The following is a 16,365-nucleotide window of genomic DNA, read 5'->3' as shown; positions in this document are numbered from 1 at the left end:
TCTGTCTCTTGCAACAACACCGTGATCTAAGGGCTTAACATGGTACGCAAAGACCGAACAACGCCTATTCCGTCATACGACCATGAAAGGCCTGTGTGGAGTTAAAATGTCCCCTGCTGTTGCAGATTTAGTTGTTTGGAAGTTGACAAAGAAGCCCTGTATTGATTTTCTTACTGAATCTGCTTTACCGTCATTGCAGACAGAGCAAAGGAACAAAAGCAAATACTTGCAAAATAAAAGTTAAATAACCTTGAAGGTTTTTTTGTATTGTATAACCTTAAACTGTCAGGTGTTACTGTTACCTTCAAACTGAAGCAGCCTGAAAATGAACCAAAACTGCATAAACAACAGAGATGTTTGATGAAACAAGAACACTTTGTCCAGCTCCATCTTTTAACATGCAAGAACAAAATCTTGTATGACGCTGTTTTGACGTTGGAGGATCAGTTTTGCATGTCTTTGTGTAGATCAGGAAGTTGCAGACAACAATGAGTTGAAATCAACCGATTATCTCTTCATTTAAAGGTCAAATGGTTCTCTGGTTTCAGTTGTTCTGAGGTCTTCAGCACAGATTTACTGCAGTGCTCGGGGGAATGGATGAACTCTTGAACAATGAATTGAAACTTTGTGGGAACAGGGTTCACTTCACACAGGCTACATTGTCAGTTGTTGAGTTTGGGCAGCACAACTGAGGCATTCATGGGCCACAGCTTGAGGGTGAGCCCCTCAACTGAAGTGGCCATGCAGACTGCAGGGCCTCTCAAGGGTGGGTTTGTGCTTTTGCTTTAGGTGTCTTGATGATCTCTGAGCTGATATGGTCTTGAGAAAAGGGCTGAATTCCAATATTTGGTCTTTATTCCTGCCATTAACCCCTCGAAACCTAAGCAAATTAGCTTGACTCCTTCCCAAAATATGGCAAGAGGGCAACAAGCAACTAAACAACAAATGGCCTAAAAATGAGTTTAAAAAAATGAAATAAAATTACCTGAAAATAAGCCAAATGAAAAGGAAATGTAAAAAAAAAAAAAAACAAAGAAAGAAACTTGCCTGATTAAATGTTTTTTTCTGTAACATACATTTCAAATAAAAAACAACACATTCATAATTATTATTATTATTATTTTTTATTTAAAAAATAAGTTTTTGGTTATCACCTTTAACTTAGGTCTTGCAATTTGTTGGACTTTTTTTTGCCACCTTGCTCATTGCCTTACCCCCCATGTTTTCTAATAAAAAAAAAAAGTTTCAATGGTTTAAATGCCTGTAGAAGGTGTCTAAACAAAGCTAAAGAAAACTGATGACAATCCAGGTTTCAAATGGTTAAAATATAGCTAGACATCCAGCTTTTTGCACATGTTTTACTCCTTGTGCATCAGATAGGATAGGAGAGGAGGTATTTTCCCCTGGCCTCTTTCACTGGCTGTGAGCGCAGCATTCCTCCTGGCTCTGCAGCGTTCATCAACAGGCAGGGACAGGCTCGCACTTTCCTATCTGACAGCCGAGCAGGTGTTATACAAACAGCAGGCTGATGTATTCACTTTTAACAAGGGGATCGAAAGCTGGGTGCCCTTGCAGTTTTTTCTAAGATATGCAGCCAAAAAACGTCTCCCTACTAGTGCAGCCATCAGGTGCTCCTTTGATCACAGGCAGCATAAATGTGTATAGATGGGCCAGGATGAAAACATGAAAGTAATAAATGATAGTAAAAAAAAGATGAGGCTGTTATTCATGGGCAGGTGCTGGTTTCTGGCAAGGTGAATCAGTCATAAAACATGTTGCTAAGAATCACTGGGATTTGGTAGAACCAGTTTCAGCATTACTGACACATCCGAATGTACGTGTCTGTAATCTTGTTGGAGTGAGCCAACACTTGAAGTTGTGTAACTGAACCACAGAAATTTTCCTGATGATAAAAAGGTGCAGTATTTCTAACATTGCTTTGAGAAGTGTAGTCTAAATTATTTTTTAAAAAAATAGTCCAAAATGTTACAAATTGTTGTAAGGCCAGTAAAAGCAATGAGCAGCTGTACTGATGTTAGACATGTGCGAATATGCTGTGATTATATTTGCAAGTATTAGGTCATGTCTTCACCGCAGACAGGTGTTGTTGCTATTTTCTAAAGAATGGTAAAAGTATGACTGCAACACACACACACACACACACACACACACACACACACACACACACACACACGTCTGCTCTCTGCGGATGTGGTGAATCAAATGCAGCAACAAGCGCAAGATCAGCAACAGCAGCGGTGAACTGCTGTCTGTGTGTGTCAATCACTTTTCTCTCCCTGCCCCCAACCATGTCCCAACAACAGTTAGGTGTGTGTGTGTGTGTGTGTGTGTGTGTGTGTGAGAGAGAGAGCGAGAGAGAGAACACAGTGCCCCTGGTAACAGGGTGTAACCACAAGCGTCAAACGCGTCATCTGGTCCATTTGCTGCACCTTAATCTGAGCAACGTCAACACTGCAGAGATAGAAGATTGTTACCGGATATGGAGCAGCTCTTCTTTAAAAATAAGAGTCAAACAAATAAGAATTGTTTATTATTTGATTTTCCAATATGCTGTAGAGGCCGTGTATGCTGCAGTGCATTTACTATATCTCAGCAGAAACCCAACTAGGCCTATTTTTTTCCAGGTGATTTTAAACTAATGAAAACATAGTAATGGATATTACTAACCATATCATTTCTGTCGTGAGACAATCCTAAATTCTACAAACTAGACCTTTAATATGTAATATGATCATAGATTCAAATATTTTTGCTACTTTCTGGAGGTGTATGGTTTGAGTATGTGGACTTGAATAGCATAGCTATCTAACTCTAAAAAAAAGTTGATATTCGGTAGTAATGCAAATCAATTTAAAGTTAATTTATGGAACAGTCTTAATATGGAGCTGAGGCAATGACCACTATAAAATAATGTATAAAAACATGATTTTCACAAGGTACAGGGATATAGAGGGGTTTTGACAGTCATCAGGTGTTTTCAGGGATTGTTGTTCATTTATTTGGTTATTTAAAATGTATTTTTTTTCCTAGTTTATCTTCCTCCTTTTTCTGTAAATAATAATGAAATAATAAATAAATACATAATAATAATAAATAATGAAAAATCTTAGATATTTGACTTTGAGTATGTGGGTGTTTTGATATTTAATTAATTGCAGTATAGTTTTAAATGGACAATGAAGCTGGTTAATTAAAATTCAAGAATTTTTAGTGATGGGATGAGATTAAATAAGTTTTTACTTCTTCTCACTCCTCAAATATGTAAACCAATCATCACTGACCATTATTTTAGCTTTATGTTTTTCATCGTCTGAAATATTATTTTTTTGTCTGTCTGCTTTTGTGTAATACTTTGTCTTTTCTTTACACTGGAGGCAGAAGAAAGCCGTTTGAGGGTTTTATTGTGAAAGTCATAGCCGGAAGCTCGTTGATTTACTCCGGTTTGTATTGACAGAGGCTCGCGCGCAGTAAAGATTGGCTGGTTAAATCTCGTCTCTACAAACCACTCCCTTGAGTTCTCGGCAGAGCTACCCTTCATTTGCCGAAGAAACTAGTCCCAAGTGTATTTGCTAACTTGGCAGAAAGAAAAACTATTAAAATATTTGTCGATACTACTCTCTGGTCAAAGTTTCGACGCTCGGAAACTACTTCAAACTTTTAGAAGTCGGACCTGCCAGAGGAAGACAGCATGGTGTTGAAGTCAGAAGACGGCGTAGGTGAGTGAGTCAAGGAAATACATTTTTCGTCGTCTAAATATCGTTAAATGTCTCTACAGGACTGTGTTTACTTGAAAATGTGTGAATGGGAAGTTTTAAACAGTGTTTATAGGTGGTTTATTTAACGGTGAATCTCAGGGACCGAGTTTGTGTAGTGAATGCGGGATCGCTTGGCCTTGTTTACAGTGTTTACGCTGCCATTTGCTCTGTGAGTCAACTTTGTGCATATTTTATCAACCAATGTGTTTTTTTTGAAAAGGCTAAACTTTGCGTGCCTTCCTTAAAAATGAAATGCAGTGTAAGGAAAATAATAGCGTCAGCATACAATGGAAAACTTTTTTTAAATTACAAATTTAGCTTAAAAACTTGAGTGCAAGGCATTAAGGTAATAACAATAATAGCTATTTATTTGACACCTTTTTTAAAAACAGTTGTTTATGAAGTGATTTGAAAGACAAAAGTAAAGGCAGGAACTCATGGAATAATAAAATAAACATTAACAAACATGGCAAACAGAGAAGTCAACCAAAAGGCAAGAACAAAATACGTATACAAAAGGTCAGCAAGAATAAAGCAAATAAAAGGAATAAAAGTGATAAAGCAGGCAGATTTTTAAAGGCAGTTAAAGTACTGAATGAATATAATTTGTAAAAATATAAGAATAAATGTAATAAAAGAAAAAATAGAATAAAAAACAGATAAAAGGGAGATAGATGAACAAGTAAATACATCTAAAACATGAAAAGATGGTAAGATCAGGACATAAGTGTAAGGAATGGATAAATAGAGTAAGAGCAGCTACATGAATGAAGAGAGGAAGAGAGATATAAAAAAAAAGAACAATAGAGAATAGAGCCTATGGTTACTGCCACTTTATTTTAAGATTTTTAAATGGTATGTAGATTGACACAGTCTAATCAGTTGTTTTTTGCAAGTAGTAGTTTTAGCACTCTGTGTGTTATTTCTTAACCGCATTTAAATACTTAAGTAGCAGTTTTATTGCTTGAAACCTTGATGCACAACAGCTTCTGCTTTATAGAGAACATCTTCGGTGTCAGTTTTCATTGACTGCTGAACTATCAGCAGCAACAGGTGTGAGAGCAGTTACTGCTCCAGTGTCAGCATGGCAGCAAAGCACTGTTCTTCATATTTACATGTTAGTTTTCTGCTTTATTCCTGAGTTTGAGTAGGTTATCTAAATAAAGGTCACTCTATAATCCTCACAAAAAGCCCATTCCAACAGCTGTAATATTGTTTTAAACCATATGTAATTCCTTTACATGCGGTTCAGTTTTATTATTACCACAGACTGTATTACTATATAGAAATAAATGAGTGTGCAGCCTTTGAAGTCACAAAGAAAGCCTTTGTTGCTGAGCATGACTGGCTTTCATCTCCTTGGCTTGGTTTAGCTGGCAGCATTAATTAGCACCCTCAACTTGCGTCACTATTAATCGTGTTAGAGAACAGTGAACGTCTGACTGACTGATCCTGTTATACGCTGCTGCTCTTTTGTTCTGCTGATGGAAAAGGGAGAACTTGCACACTTCTTTGCTCACTTAGTGGCCCCCATGGCTGAGTCTTGCTGGCACACAGATGCATTGTGTTTACAGGGATGAGAGTAAGGGAACAGTCGATTCTCTCCGAGTCCATTTGTCTCTGCCACTTAGAGGTGGGTGGTCTGGGAAGTTAAAGTAGTTGTCACTAATGGTTCCCTAATGAGTGGTGCTGAGAGCTCTAATGGGCCCTCCAGAACAGTGTGCCCTGCCTGGCACTAATGCCTTGATGGTTTGATAATCATCATCCTCTCCCCATAATCATATTTTAGCCTTCTTTCTGCATCAGTTTTGGTCCTCTTCTCCACCCAGGACAGTGTCCATTCTGCATCATTCTGCGCGGTCAATGCTATAATACAATCAGGCAAATGTGTATTTACTATACAGTGCAGAAAGGTGTTGTTTTGAGTCTCATATTTGGTAGCTCAGCAGCACTCAATAGGCTGCACTGCCGACATTTTTAGGGCAGTGTCACCAGTCAAAAAAAGAGGCAGAACAGTTCATGAAACATTTAAAAAGTTAACCAATTATTTTAATCAAAATTAACTAGTTGATTAATTATTGTTGTCAAGGTTAGACTTGTGTCAATTTCTGGTTTAGCCAGCCCAGTGTATGAGCTTAAACTAGTTTGATTTTATGCAAACTGGCTGCATACAGTCTGTGTGGAGAGGCAGAGTGCATTTGCTGAAATGCAGTCTTGCAACCAGCTATTGTCTGATGACGATTTAGTTTTATATTATCTTATTTTTGTATCTATCTGCACTCATATGCAAGTATCTGTTTATAGAGATTATTTTAATTGACATGGAAGAGGAAGTCTTGACTTAGATATCCACTTACTACTGCGGATCTCCTGAAATATTGGCCGTTGCCCCCAGAGGCTTATTGTCTTCGGACCAATAGCTGGTTTTGTGATTAACAATATAACAACTGGATTAACATAATATTATGTTTGTTTTAAAACGGACAAATGGAGCCTCTAGCATAGCATCCAGTAATGTCATATGTCATGAGCATGATAAAACACTCTCGCCAAGTTGAATTTGGCCCAACCCTGGTTAAGATCTAAGCCACAGAGTATAAATATATATTTTATTCTCAGTTTATGGAGCCAGAAAACAAAATAGGATTTCTTGGCCACAGTTATGCAGCTCTATCCAAGTCTAAACTTTATCCAAAATAATTAATTAATGAGGTGATCAACAATTTTGATGAACAATTTTGATCGCAGGGTAATCGTTTAAGACATTTATCAAGGCTAAGTTTCAAGTATTTGTTGCTCTGAAATAAGATAATTTGCTGTTCTTCTCTTTTGTATCTAAGTTTGATGCCTTTTAATCTGTAGTGTGTTAGTTAGACAAAACAATCTAACTATGTCACCCTGAGCTCTTGGAGCTTGTGTGTATGTTTCACTATGTTCTGACATTTTTATAGACTCAACATTTATTCAGTTTTATGTGATACACATAATGTCACTCGTTCTGTCTGTCTAACACATTTGACAGTTATTGCTGATTTGCATGGGAGCTGTATTTGCTCACATAAGCTTGTCATCATGTAGGCCTGTGAGGAGCCGTATCCTCTGTTCCACAAACAGATAAAGTGGTCCTAAAATTGGCCACACTGTGCCATGGTTTCATTTTGGTAATATTTTCTCTGTCTCTCAGTCAGAAGCATGTCACACACACAGCCTTTCTTTCTCTAGGTATTGAAATTACACCAGAATTTTTATTCTTCACTTCTGCTTTTGTCTTTCTTCCGGCCTGTTTAGTCTCCTATTCATTTTTCTCTTTTATTCCAGTACTGATTTGAGTGACTTGCAGCAGAGCTGTACCAAATAATTTGCAGCTAGCTAAATATATGTGATAATTACCAAAATTCACAACATGCTTTTATGTTACAACATATTCTGCTTCAATCCATATTTGTTTTTGTTGAGCTTTTCAAAAACAATGTTTTCCCTGCAGTCAGAAAACTGTTTTTCCTCCCACTTGATGCACTCAAAGGGAGAGATGCACCTTTATTAATGTGGCAGTCTGTCTTACAGCAGCACAAATGACATGTATTCAGTGAGGAAAGTTGATTTAATAATTAGAAGACAAACTCATTAAATCCACTGAATCACTTTATTCAAACCGCTTTATTCAAAAATCTCAGCAGAAGCTTGAATGTAGAAAAAGAGACATTCAGTACAGCCCCAACGTGCAGGTTTGTTTGCATGTAGAGACACGCCTGGAGTCATTTCCTTCATGCAGGACAAAATTCTGTGATCAGTCCTGCTGATAGTGCATTGGAAATTTAAAATGGCGCCTAGCAGGAAATCCAGAGAGTGGGCAGGTCACCTATCAAACACAGCTCTGGGTGCAGGTTAGGGTTTGGTTGCGCTTGCATAGTCTGCGCAGCATTATTTGTATGTCATTTGTTTGAGCTGCAGGAAAGTGATGCCAAAGTGAAAGCAGCAGTCCAACATGACACGCTTTGCTCCTGATGTCGAAAAGCAAGTTTTTAGTGTTGCTTATCAGATCTTTTGTTGATTTTACAAATGATTTTACTATTTGTCTGGTGTGTTGTCTTTTTAAAAACACAAAGAATGCATTAGGAAAGATCTGGCACCATAGAATCTCTGTAAAAGAGGTAAACAATGCATGCTGAGTTGTATGGCTGCTTTGTTCGAGTCCTTTTGGTTTTTGTGCACTGTTGAATGTGCATGCCATCATGTTGTGACAGAGTTGAAGGATTAAGATTATAAAGAAAAAAGAATGGCCATTTTATTGCATTTCCTACAGGATGGGTGGGTTAAGCCACAGCTTTCACTCCTCCTCTGAACTATGAGAACGGCTCACAAACAGGAAGCCAAGAGTTTGACAATATGCTCAACAGGAAGTGACATCCCACGGTTTGTGTGTGGGCTGAAATATCTTCACTGCTTTCTGACATAAAAGGCAACAGAGAGACAGATAATAAGACACTAGGAGAAAAGAGATCAGTGGCTCTTCCAGCTTTTCTGTCATGTGTTTTGCAAATGTGTGTGTGTGTGTGAGCGTTTTACTGGCAAGAGAGGATGTTGATAGTAGGACAGTCCCGATAAGAATCAAGGCCAGCAGGATCAGAGCACAAAGGCGTGCATTGTGGGTAGAAATAGCACTTCCGCTTTTGAGGGAAAACATTGAAAGCCCCCACATTGGCCTATCTAAACAATTAACCTTGATAAATGCCAATAAAACAGAATGGATTATTTAAGAAAGCTGATCTTTTGTGTTCATAGTGATGGATTGTATGTGTGTGTCTGCGTGCTGCTGCAGGATGTTTATGCTGTTGAGTCGTCTGTGTGTTTGCTTTACACCGAAGCTGTGTTTGTGGTGACAGGCCTCCTCGCTATACGTGCTTCAGCTTCCATATGGTCACATCCTCTGGTCCCAGCATTCCTTCACAGCTGCCTACGCACAGCTAGCTAACTGATGGTGCACTGTCTCTGGGATGTTGATGTTCTCTCAGAGGAGCAGCAGTTGAATCCTGTGACTCAAAAGTGTGGCAGACACCTGACTGGACTCATATACATGCAACAAGGCGGCGTTGTTTTTGTGAGACAGACAAGGCTCAAAAACATGGGATACTTTTAACTGTGCTGTGCGGTTGTTCCTAACCTGGGGTTAAGTGTTGCCAAAAAAATCTGCAGTGTCACACTGTTTATCTGTAGAGTACTGCACTTTGTCAAGTTTGAGTCATGGGGTCGATAACTGATGTGTGGACGGTTAGAGCGGATCAGATCACATCGATGCATGAGAGGTGCAGCTGCTACAGAGGCAGTGAATGCAAACTTTTACGGTGGATTTCCACCGCTTGCATGTGCGTTGCGTTACAGCTCCGCTGCGGTTTTGCTCCGTGCTCCGTCATCCGTCAAACCCCACCAGTTGTGTTTTGAGTCTGGCACAGCACCGCCGTATCAGCTGGAGTGGTGCGACTGAGGAGTTCTCGCAGTCGTTACAGAATCACGCGCAGTATATATTTACAGAAGAAAAAGTAGTAACTCCATTCACTCCCAGGATTAATTACAGTGATGCCAATTCACTCCCATAACTCCCAATAAGTTGCTCCATGCCATTTCCTTTCTATGGTTGTCCTTATAAAAGGATGTGTGGTGTCATAAATAATTTTGTGGTTTTCCACCTTCCAAATTGACTTCTCCTTGTCCGTGTTGCCGGTAATGACCCCCGAAAACCTCTGACCTGTTGAATCCAGGCCTGGATCCGCTTATTTTGACGTTTTGTTGATGTAGTTAAGTGAAATATGATCAGACATAAACACGGAGGGTGGCGTGTGGTGTGTTGGCATGACCAAGTGAACAAGTTTATCCTGTTACATTGCATTTTGATATATTCAGACATCTCATCCAGGATATAAATCATCACTTGGTCTACGTCAGAAGTGGCTTTAACTCCTCTAATACATGGATGGCATACTGACACGAGTCAGAGGACGCTCCGTCACTGTGACTGCAGAGTGCAGCCGGCACAGCAGAGGGCTCCAGGTTGACTCATAAAGACAAACAGACATGAGGCAAGCACTCACATCTGCTCTGTGATGCAGACGCACCCGGGGCAAGTGTACACTCATGCTGTAAAAACACACTGCTTGGGATGTGACGAGGAGGAATGCTGGGAATCTTGTGCAGTCGTTTGCAACGCATCATCAGCATGGGGTTAGTGGTCATGCACTAGTCTTAACAAAAAAATACACAATTGTCAATTGGACAGACTCCATTGTTTATCTGGAGTTTGGTGGTGAAAATGAGATCACGACTGGTCCTATGACTGATCAGGAGAGGGAGACCTGGCTCAAATTGCTGACTCATAACAACAGCTCATGACTTCCTCACTGTCTCGTAAGGAGGTGACAGGATGGGTCCAAAGAAGAATAAATGTTCATCCTGTTCACCTTCAAGTTGAGCACTAATTTATCTCTGTATAGCTGCCTTCAGTTGATAAGAAATATGCTCTGTGTTATATTGTGAGGTAGCGTAGAGAGCATAGTGTAGACACTGGCAGAGGCAAAGTTGCAGTGCATGTCATCAAAAAGCTTTAGCATTAGATTTAGGTAAGTTTGTAAACTATACCACAAACCTGGTAACCCCACCTAATTACTGACATTTCAACATGCATTACTTTTGCTGGCGAGGTTGTTGTGTATTTTTAGTGTTGTGTTGTAGAGTTGGGAAATTCAGAAACACAGAGGATGATTTTTTTCTTCCATCACTATCTACCTACCTTAGCTGCATGTTGTGCTCCTGGCTTAGTCACATTATACTACTGTTATCTCATTGGCTGAGCTTCAAAAGGTCAGCAGTAGGCAGTGCGGTTATTATGAATGGGGAAATTTGCTATACAGACCAAATCTGTTTTTTGTTCCTGGCTAAAAACATGTTAATTTTTACTATAAAGTCAGGCTCTTAAACAAAGGGGTCTGATGAGATTGTCTGGCTTCTGTGTTCATTTTTCAGCTCTGGAGGTTGCAACTTGTGCATCTACCTAGTTGGCTTCCACAACTCTTCCCATAGAAAAACAGTAGCACAGCCGATGCGGAGAGGTTGTTGAAGGCTTGCATCTTTTTTCTTAAGGTGTTATCTCTAGAGTCCCTGAACATATTTCTAAATTAAGCTACACATGACATGAGACTTTTGAATTAATCCTTTTTCAAAAAATCTGACCCCCTTTTTGACACAAAGCAGACTTTATGTTTTCTCTTTTAAGCTACCGGCTGATGTGGCTATGATGCACCATCTTACCCCTCTGAATCACTGTTCATATGTTTTGTTTTTTTTGTATGTTGCTCATCATTGTAATCCTGTCATTAGGATTGATTCTCAAACTCAATATCTTTTGAGTACCAAGAGAATTGTGTCCATATTTGTCTTGATTTCTTGAATTTTGATGCAGCTTAGTTGATAAGTCAGATTTCTCCCCAAATAATTTTTAAATACATATTTAATCATACATATCTGTATTGAAAGAAAGTCATGTGGCTATATCTGTCTATCTATCTATCTATCTATCTATATACATATATATATATCTATATATATATATATATATATATATATATATATATATATATATATATATATATATATATATATATATATATATACACACATACTGTATATTGTTGTGTGTGTGTGTGTGTGTGTGTGTGTGTGTGTGTGTGTGTGTAGGCAGAGAGAGGAATGACCACTGGGTGGAGCCTCCATGTTAATAGTAGTGACAGCAAAATTGAGAGAGAGTAGAGAGAGAAAGGGAGGGAGAGGAGGGAGTGAGGTAGTGAGTAAGGCTCCTTCTTCAAATGGACTGTGTCAGTGTGCTGTGTGAGCATGCTGGGAGCTGATAGCTGTGCTGTACAGTTGAGGAAACCTGGCAGTATCTCTCTCCCTGACTGGAGGAGCAGGCTCCTTCTCTCTGCCACTTGTCATGAGGACGTCCGGCTCGCCTTCATTAAGCCACACAAGCTGACAGAAAAAGAGCCTGCTGGGTGTGTTTTTATATCAAGGAGGAGAGATAAGGTGGAGTAGAGACATAAGAGGAGCTCTCTGGGAAGAAATTGAAACTTCGGAGGATTTCTCTCACAGGTTAGCTTTAAATGTATGTCTGTGTTTATTTGTTATACTCATCTTGTGTTGTTTTCCACAAGTCTGTTTGTGTAGCTTGGCGTCTCTGGTATGTTGTTGTCATGTGGGACTTTGGTCAGTTTTCATTGACTCTGTGTCCACCCCCTGCTACACTTTGACAGTATTGGAGATTAAAAGGGTGAAGCTGGGCATAATGCATGCTGCCCAGATCAAAAACAGCAAGGATTAGAATAATTTAAAGTGCTAGTTTGACTTTTTCATGTGCTGGGCTGTCTTGTCATTCTCCAGCCTGGTTTGTTGTGATGTGGTCAAGGCCAGTGAAGGGAGCGCCGCTGACTGACACTTGAGATGATTGAGTACTGGTGCAGCAGGCAAACGTCTTGGCACTGTGTTGCTGTCAGCGGGGGTGAGGTGTGTCTGTATGAATCGGCAGGGATTGTATGAAGGCCTATGTTTGTGTGACTGTCTGGTATCATATATCTGAGGCACAAGCAGAGGCTTCATAACCACAGCTGCGGAAGTCACACTGTGATTTCACGTAATAATGGAACTCAGAGGCACAAGATGAAGCTGGGAGGACAAAAAATTAATGTAGAGCCTGGTCACACAAGTAAAGGATGTTTGAGCCATCAGTGCCCCTGCCTGGGTCTTGTTAAGGAATGTCTTGAGAGGCAACTTTCAGACACAAAGGGAAAGCTGTGATCGTCCCACTGCTCTTCCCACTGTCTCTGTGTTCTCCGGCCATTCGCCAACCCACGCCTCCCCGGCCAAACACAGGGCTCCTTCTCCTGTCGTCTCTCTGTCCCCCTTCACCTCCTCCCACCCTCAGGACATGTCAGGTTTGTGATCCATAACTGGTGGTCCATTTCAGCCTGTTTCTGTGTTTGTGTTTGGCAGCAATAGATCTGAAGGTCAAAGAAGTTCGCTAAGGCCGTTGCCCGCCTTAAAAACTGGCATTCCTTCACAACACTCACTCCACTTTGTTAGAAGCTGTCTGGTTCAAAAGATGAGGGTGTGTGTGTGTGTGTGTGTGTGTGTGTGTGTGTGTGTGGTTTCAAATATATATGAGGGAGAGTCCCCCCCTGGGGGATTCTCTAAAGTAATGAGATTCAGTCGCAGATCAGAGAGGAGCGGATGAGACGTTCACGTTTTAAATCACCCTTTGTTGTTCACGCAGCAAACAGCAGCAAAGATCAGAAAGCTTAGAGCCATTTTAATAGCCTTTGGTGTACTTCTGCGTGTGTTGTTGCCTAACCCAACTCACATAATCGATTGTTTGTGCGCATGTGTTTTGTGCTGAATGCATTAGACCTCATCATGAAGTGGACTGCTTCTTGTTACAGCCAGCACTTCTATTGGTATAGGCTAGGGGTCGATTGATTGGAGTCTACAGGGACCCTGGGATGGGGGGTGCTTTTTACTGTTCAAAGAGAACTGTCCATGTTATTCTAAGGACAAAGGCTGTAGAGCAGCAACAATAGCCTTAGAACAGGGGCAGAGGTATAGGGTTGGAGAAAATTGATGATCTTGGTTGCATTTTGGAGATAAGGTTGGTTAGAAACAGAGAGAAAGGTACAAAGGAGTAAATGAGAGGAGACAGGACAGAGGAAGAAGAGAAGGGGTAATCAAGAATAATAAAGAGTATTAGAAAAAAATTAATGCTGTTTGTTTCACAAATATATGGAGGAAAAAGCTTTAGACACCAGATAAAGGACCTTGTGCATTTAGCAATTCCTGCTATGAGTGTCATTCATCTGCCTCGATCAGTGCCCGCACTTCATCAAAATGTAATTATGTACAGGCACACAGACACGTGGCTGCTGAACTGGATGCGTATCTCTTTGCATATTCCCTCAGTCAGCAGATCACAGGCAGCGTTGTAGCGTAAATATATTCATTGATGTCTCCATCTGGTCCAGTAGATATAGAGAGAATAGATCCGGTGTCACGTCAAACTGTATCAGTTCACCATTCAGATCTGTGTGTGGGGCATAGATATGTCCTTTTAGGTGCACCTCAGTGTGTATCTTGTGACCCTGTCCGGCAGCTGTGTCACTGGGGGTGGCCTAGGTGAAGAGCTTATTTAGTTAATAAGTTTTTTCAATCCTTGTGCTCTGAGAGGAGCTCCCTAAATTGGGTCACATCTGCAGGGAGGGGGGTGGAGGCCGAGAGATCCTACAAGCACTGAAGAATTCTAATTTCCTTATTTTCCAAGGAGAGTTCTTCAGTGATCTGGGTGGAAATGAGACGTCTGCCTCTTCTGCCAGGATGGCAATCAGGATGTGTATTAGTGGGCTCCGCCGCTGTGGGAGAGAGAGCTATAATTGGTATCTCCCTTGATGTCACCTCCCCAGTGCTCTCCGCTGACCCAGCCCTCACTAAAAACTACTTTGCCCATCCAGGAAGTCTGCAGACTCTTAGAGGCAAAAGATTAGGACACACACTGTCAAACTGTTCAATGGGATTTAGGGCTCAAATGAAGCATTGTTATGAGTTTTACAATGTTAACGTGACAAAAGTTTTGAAAAAGAGTTTATGTACAACAAAATAGAGCTGTAGTAGGGAATAGGGCCAATTCAAGAGTGGGCACCATGGTTATACTCAAAGGGAGCATATTAAGTGTTTTGAGTCATAAAATTAGGTTAAACAGCACTCAGTAGTAATGAGGGCCAGGACATGGCAGGCTAAAGCTCAGATTATACTGTCCCAGATTTGGTAAACGGGCACTCGTGTCAGTACCTTAACACAGGGATGTTGTCATTATCATTATCTGCTCTCCACTCACGTTCTCAAATCTACACACTAACCACTAAACTTTGCAGCAAACAAGCAAAACACATATCTTGCAAGAGAAAACAGTTCTCGCAAACTCTTTTAAAAATTGTGTGTAATCAATGAAGTAATCCCATGCATATTATAAGTAAGCAAGCATACAAAAGTATAAATAAAAAAAACACTTTTTCTGTGTGCAGGGCAGTTTGCAAAAAAATTACCTTTATATATAGTAAACACACTAACACACAGGGATCAAAATTTTTAAAATACAGACTCAACATAGCACATTATCAAATAGATTTTTTCTCACAAGGTTTCAGCATTCCTCAAACAGCAAAAGCATTTTGTAAGAAAAAAAAAGAGAAAATAAAAAAGGCTCTTGACTTCTTTGGCCATAAGACTTCAGCCACATTACATGCAATGTTAATATGGAAAGGCAATTTCAAAGAAGTGTAGCAATGTAAAGAGCAATGTTTTGCAAAAAGAGAGTAAAGTAGAGAGCAAGCATTCAGTTTGGCATTCATGGCATATGCATCAGCTACAAGTGTTAGCTTACGCTTTCAGAAAGCATTAAAGCATTCAGAGAAAAACTTAATTATTATTTCAAAAAAGCAAATGTGAGGACGTTTTTCTAGTATCATTTTTTTTGCTACAAGAAAGGTCCTGTCTTGTTTCCCAAAACTGACTTTGGTTAATAACCTTTATTTGAAATCTTTTTGCAGTGATGTAACTGACTCAGTCTGAATATCATAGTCCTGACAGTTCCAGTCAGATGGTGTTAGTGTTGAAAGTCGAAACAAAAATCAAGTTGCTTAGCGCTGACACAGCGCCAGGCACAGCACAGCCCTTGGCGACGCACTACGTCGGCCAAGGGCGTCGGCGTGTGTGTGGGTGTTACGCATGTGCATGTGACTGTACCCTAGTGTATGTTCACGACTGCACTCGTAGCGTGCACGCCTCTGTGTGCATGTGATTCCCCTGAATGACCTGCTTTCCGGGCAGCGTGAGTCCCTGAAGGAGTGAAGATGTGGGCGGCTTGTGTTTCTCTTTCAGACTGTGGAAATCACTACATAGAGGGTAGCACTAGTCAGACCGCTTTAGGGGCCCTCTGCTTCTGAGAGGCTCCTTAAGTCAAATATAGACAGGACAGAGGTGAGGTTGTGAATATAAAGGAAAAAACACCACATTTTCCTTTCATATCAGTTAGTCGTCAAATGTTTTAGCTGTATCACTGCATCTGCAAAAGAGATAATTAGCTTTCACAACAAAAACTCACTCTTTCTTCACCCTGTTTGCCCTTTCTTTGTCATTTCCTGTCTGTTTCTGATGACAGCCTCTTTTCATTTGCCCTACCAGTGCAGAGGTTTGCTGAATGGCAGCCAGGCAGCACTCCCAGACTGAAGAGAAACAAGCAGCTCTCAGCATTTACTTAAGTGAATAGGTTTCCCCCTTCGTTTGCTGTATTTAGGGAAATGACACCCACTTGGTGCCTACCTCTGGCACATGCATTGGTGGGGCCTTTCCCTTCCCTGATGTGGTCTTGATCATTTTGGGTGGAGTAGGGAAGGCAGCGATTGGTGTATGTGATTGGCTCCTTGAGTAAGTTAGATCATGTAGGTGACGATAGATAATTGCGGGAAGACAGGGTAGAAATCCTGCCCTTTAATCCCAGGCAGTG

General features: G+C 40.5%; 1 protein-coding gene across 4 annotated transcripts in view; it reads left to right on the top strand.

Moving 5' to 3' along the window:
- Positions 1-16,365, top strand: part of cyth1a (cytohesin 1a) — a 51,242-nt gene that overhangs the window by 13,603 nt on the left and 21,274 nt on the right. The window contains exon 1 of one of the 4 annotated variants that reach the window (XM_042504949.1): positions 3,514-3,737. The exons of the other annotated variants lie outside the window; for them this stretch is intronic. Coding sequence (XP_042360883.1) covers positions 3,710-3,737 — 28 coding nt within the window. The 5' untranslated portion in view covers positions 3,514-3,709. Of the gene's footprint in view, positions 1-3,513; positions 3,738-16,365 lie in introns of those variants that run through there. 4 annotated transcript variants of the gene reach the window in all.

Source organism: Plectropomus leopardus, chromosome 17 (assembly GCF_008729295.1).
Source record: "Plectropomus leopardus isolate mb chromosome 17, YSFRI_Pleo_2.0, whole genome shotgun sequence".
NCBI lineage: Eukaryota > Metazoa > Chordata > Actinopteri > Perciformes > Serranidae > Plectropomus > Plectropomus leopardus.
This window is presented reverse-complemented; position numbering and strand designations above follow the sequence as displayed.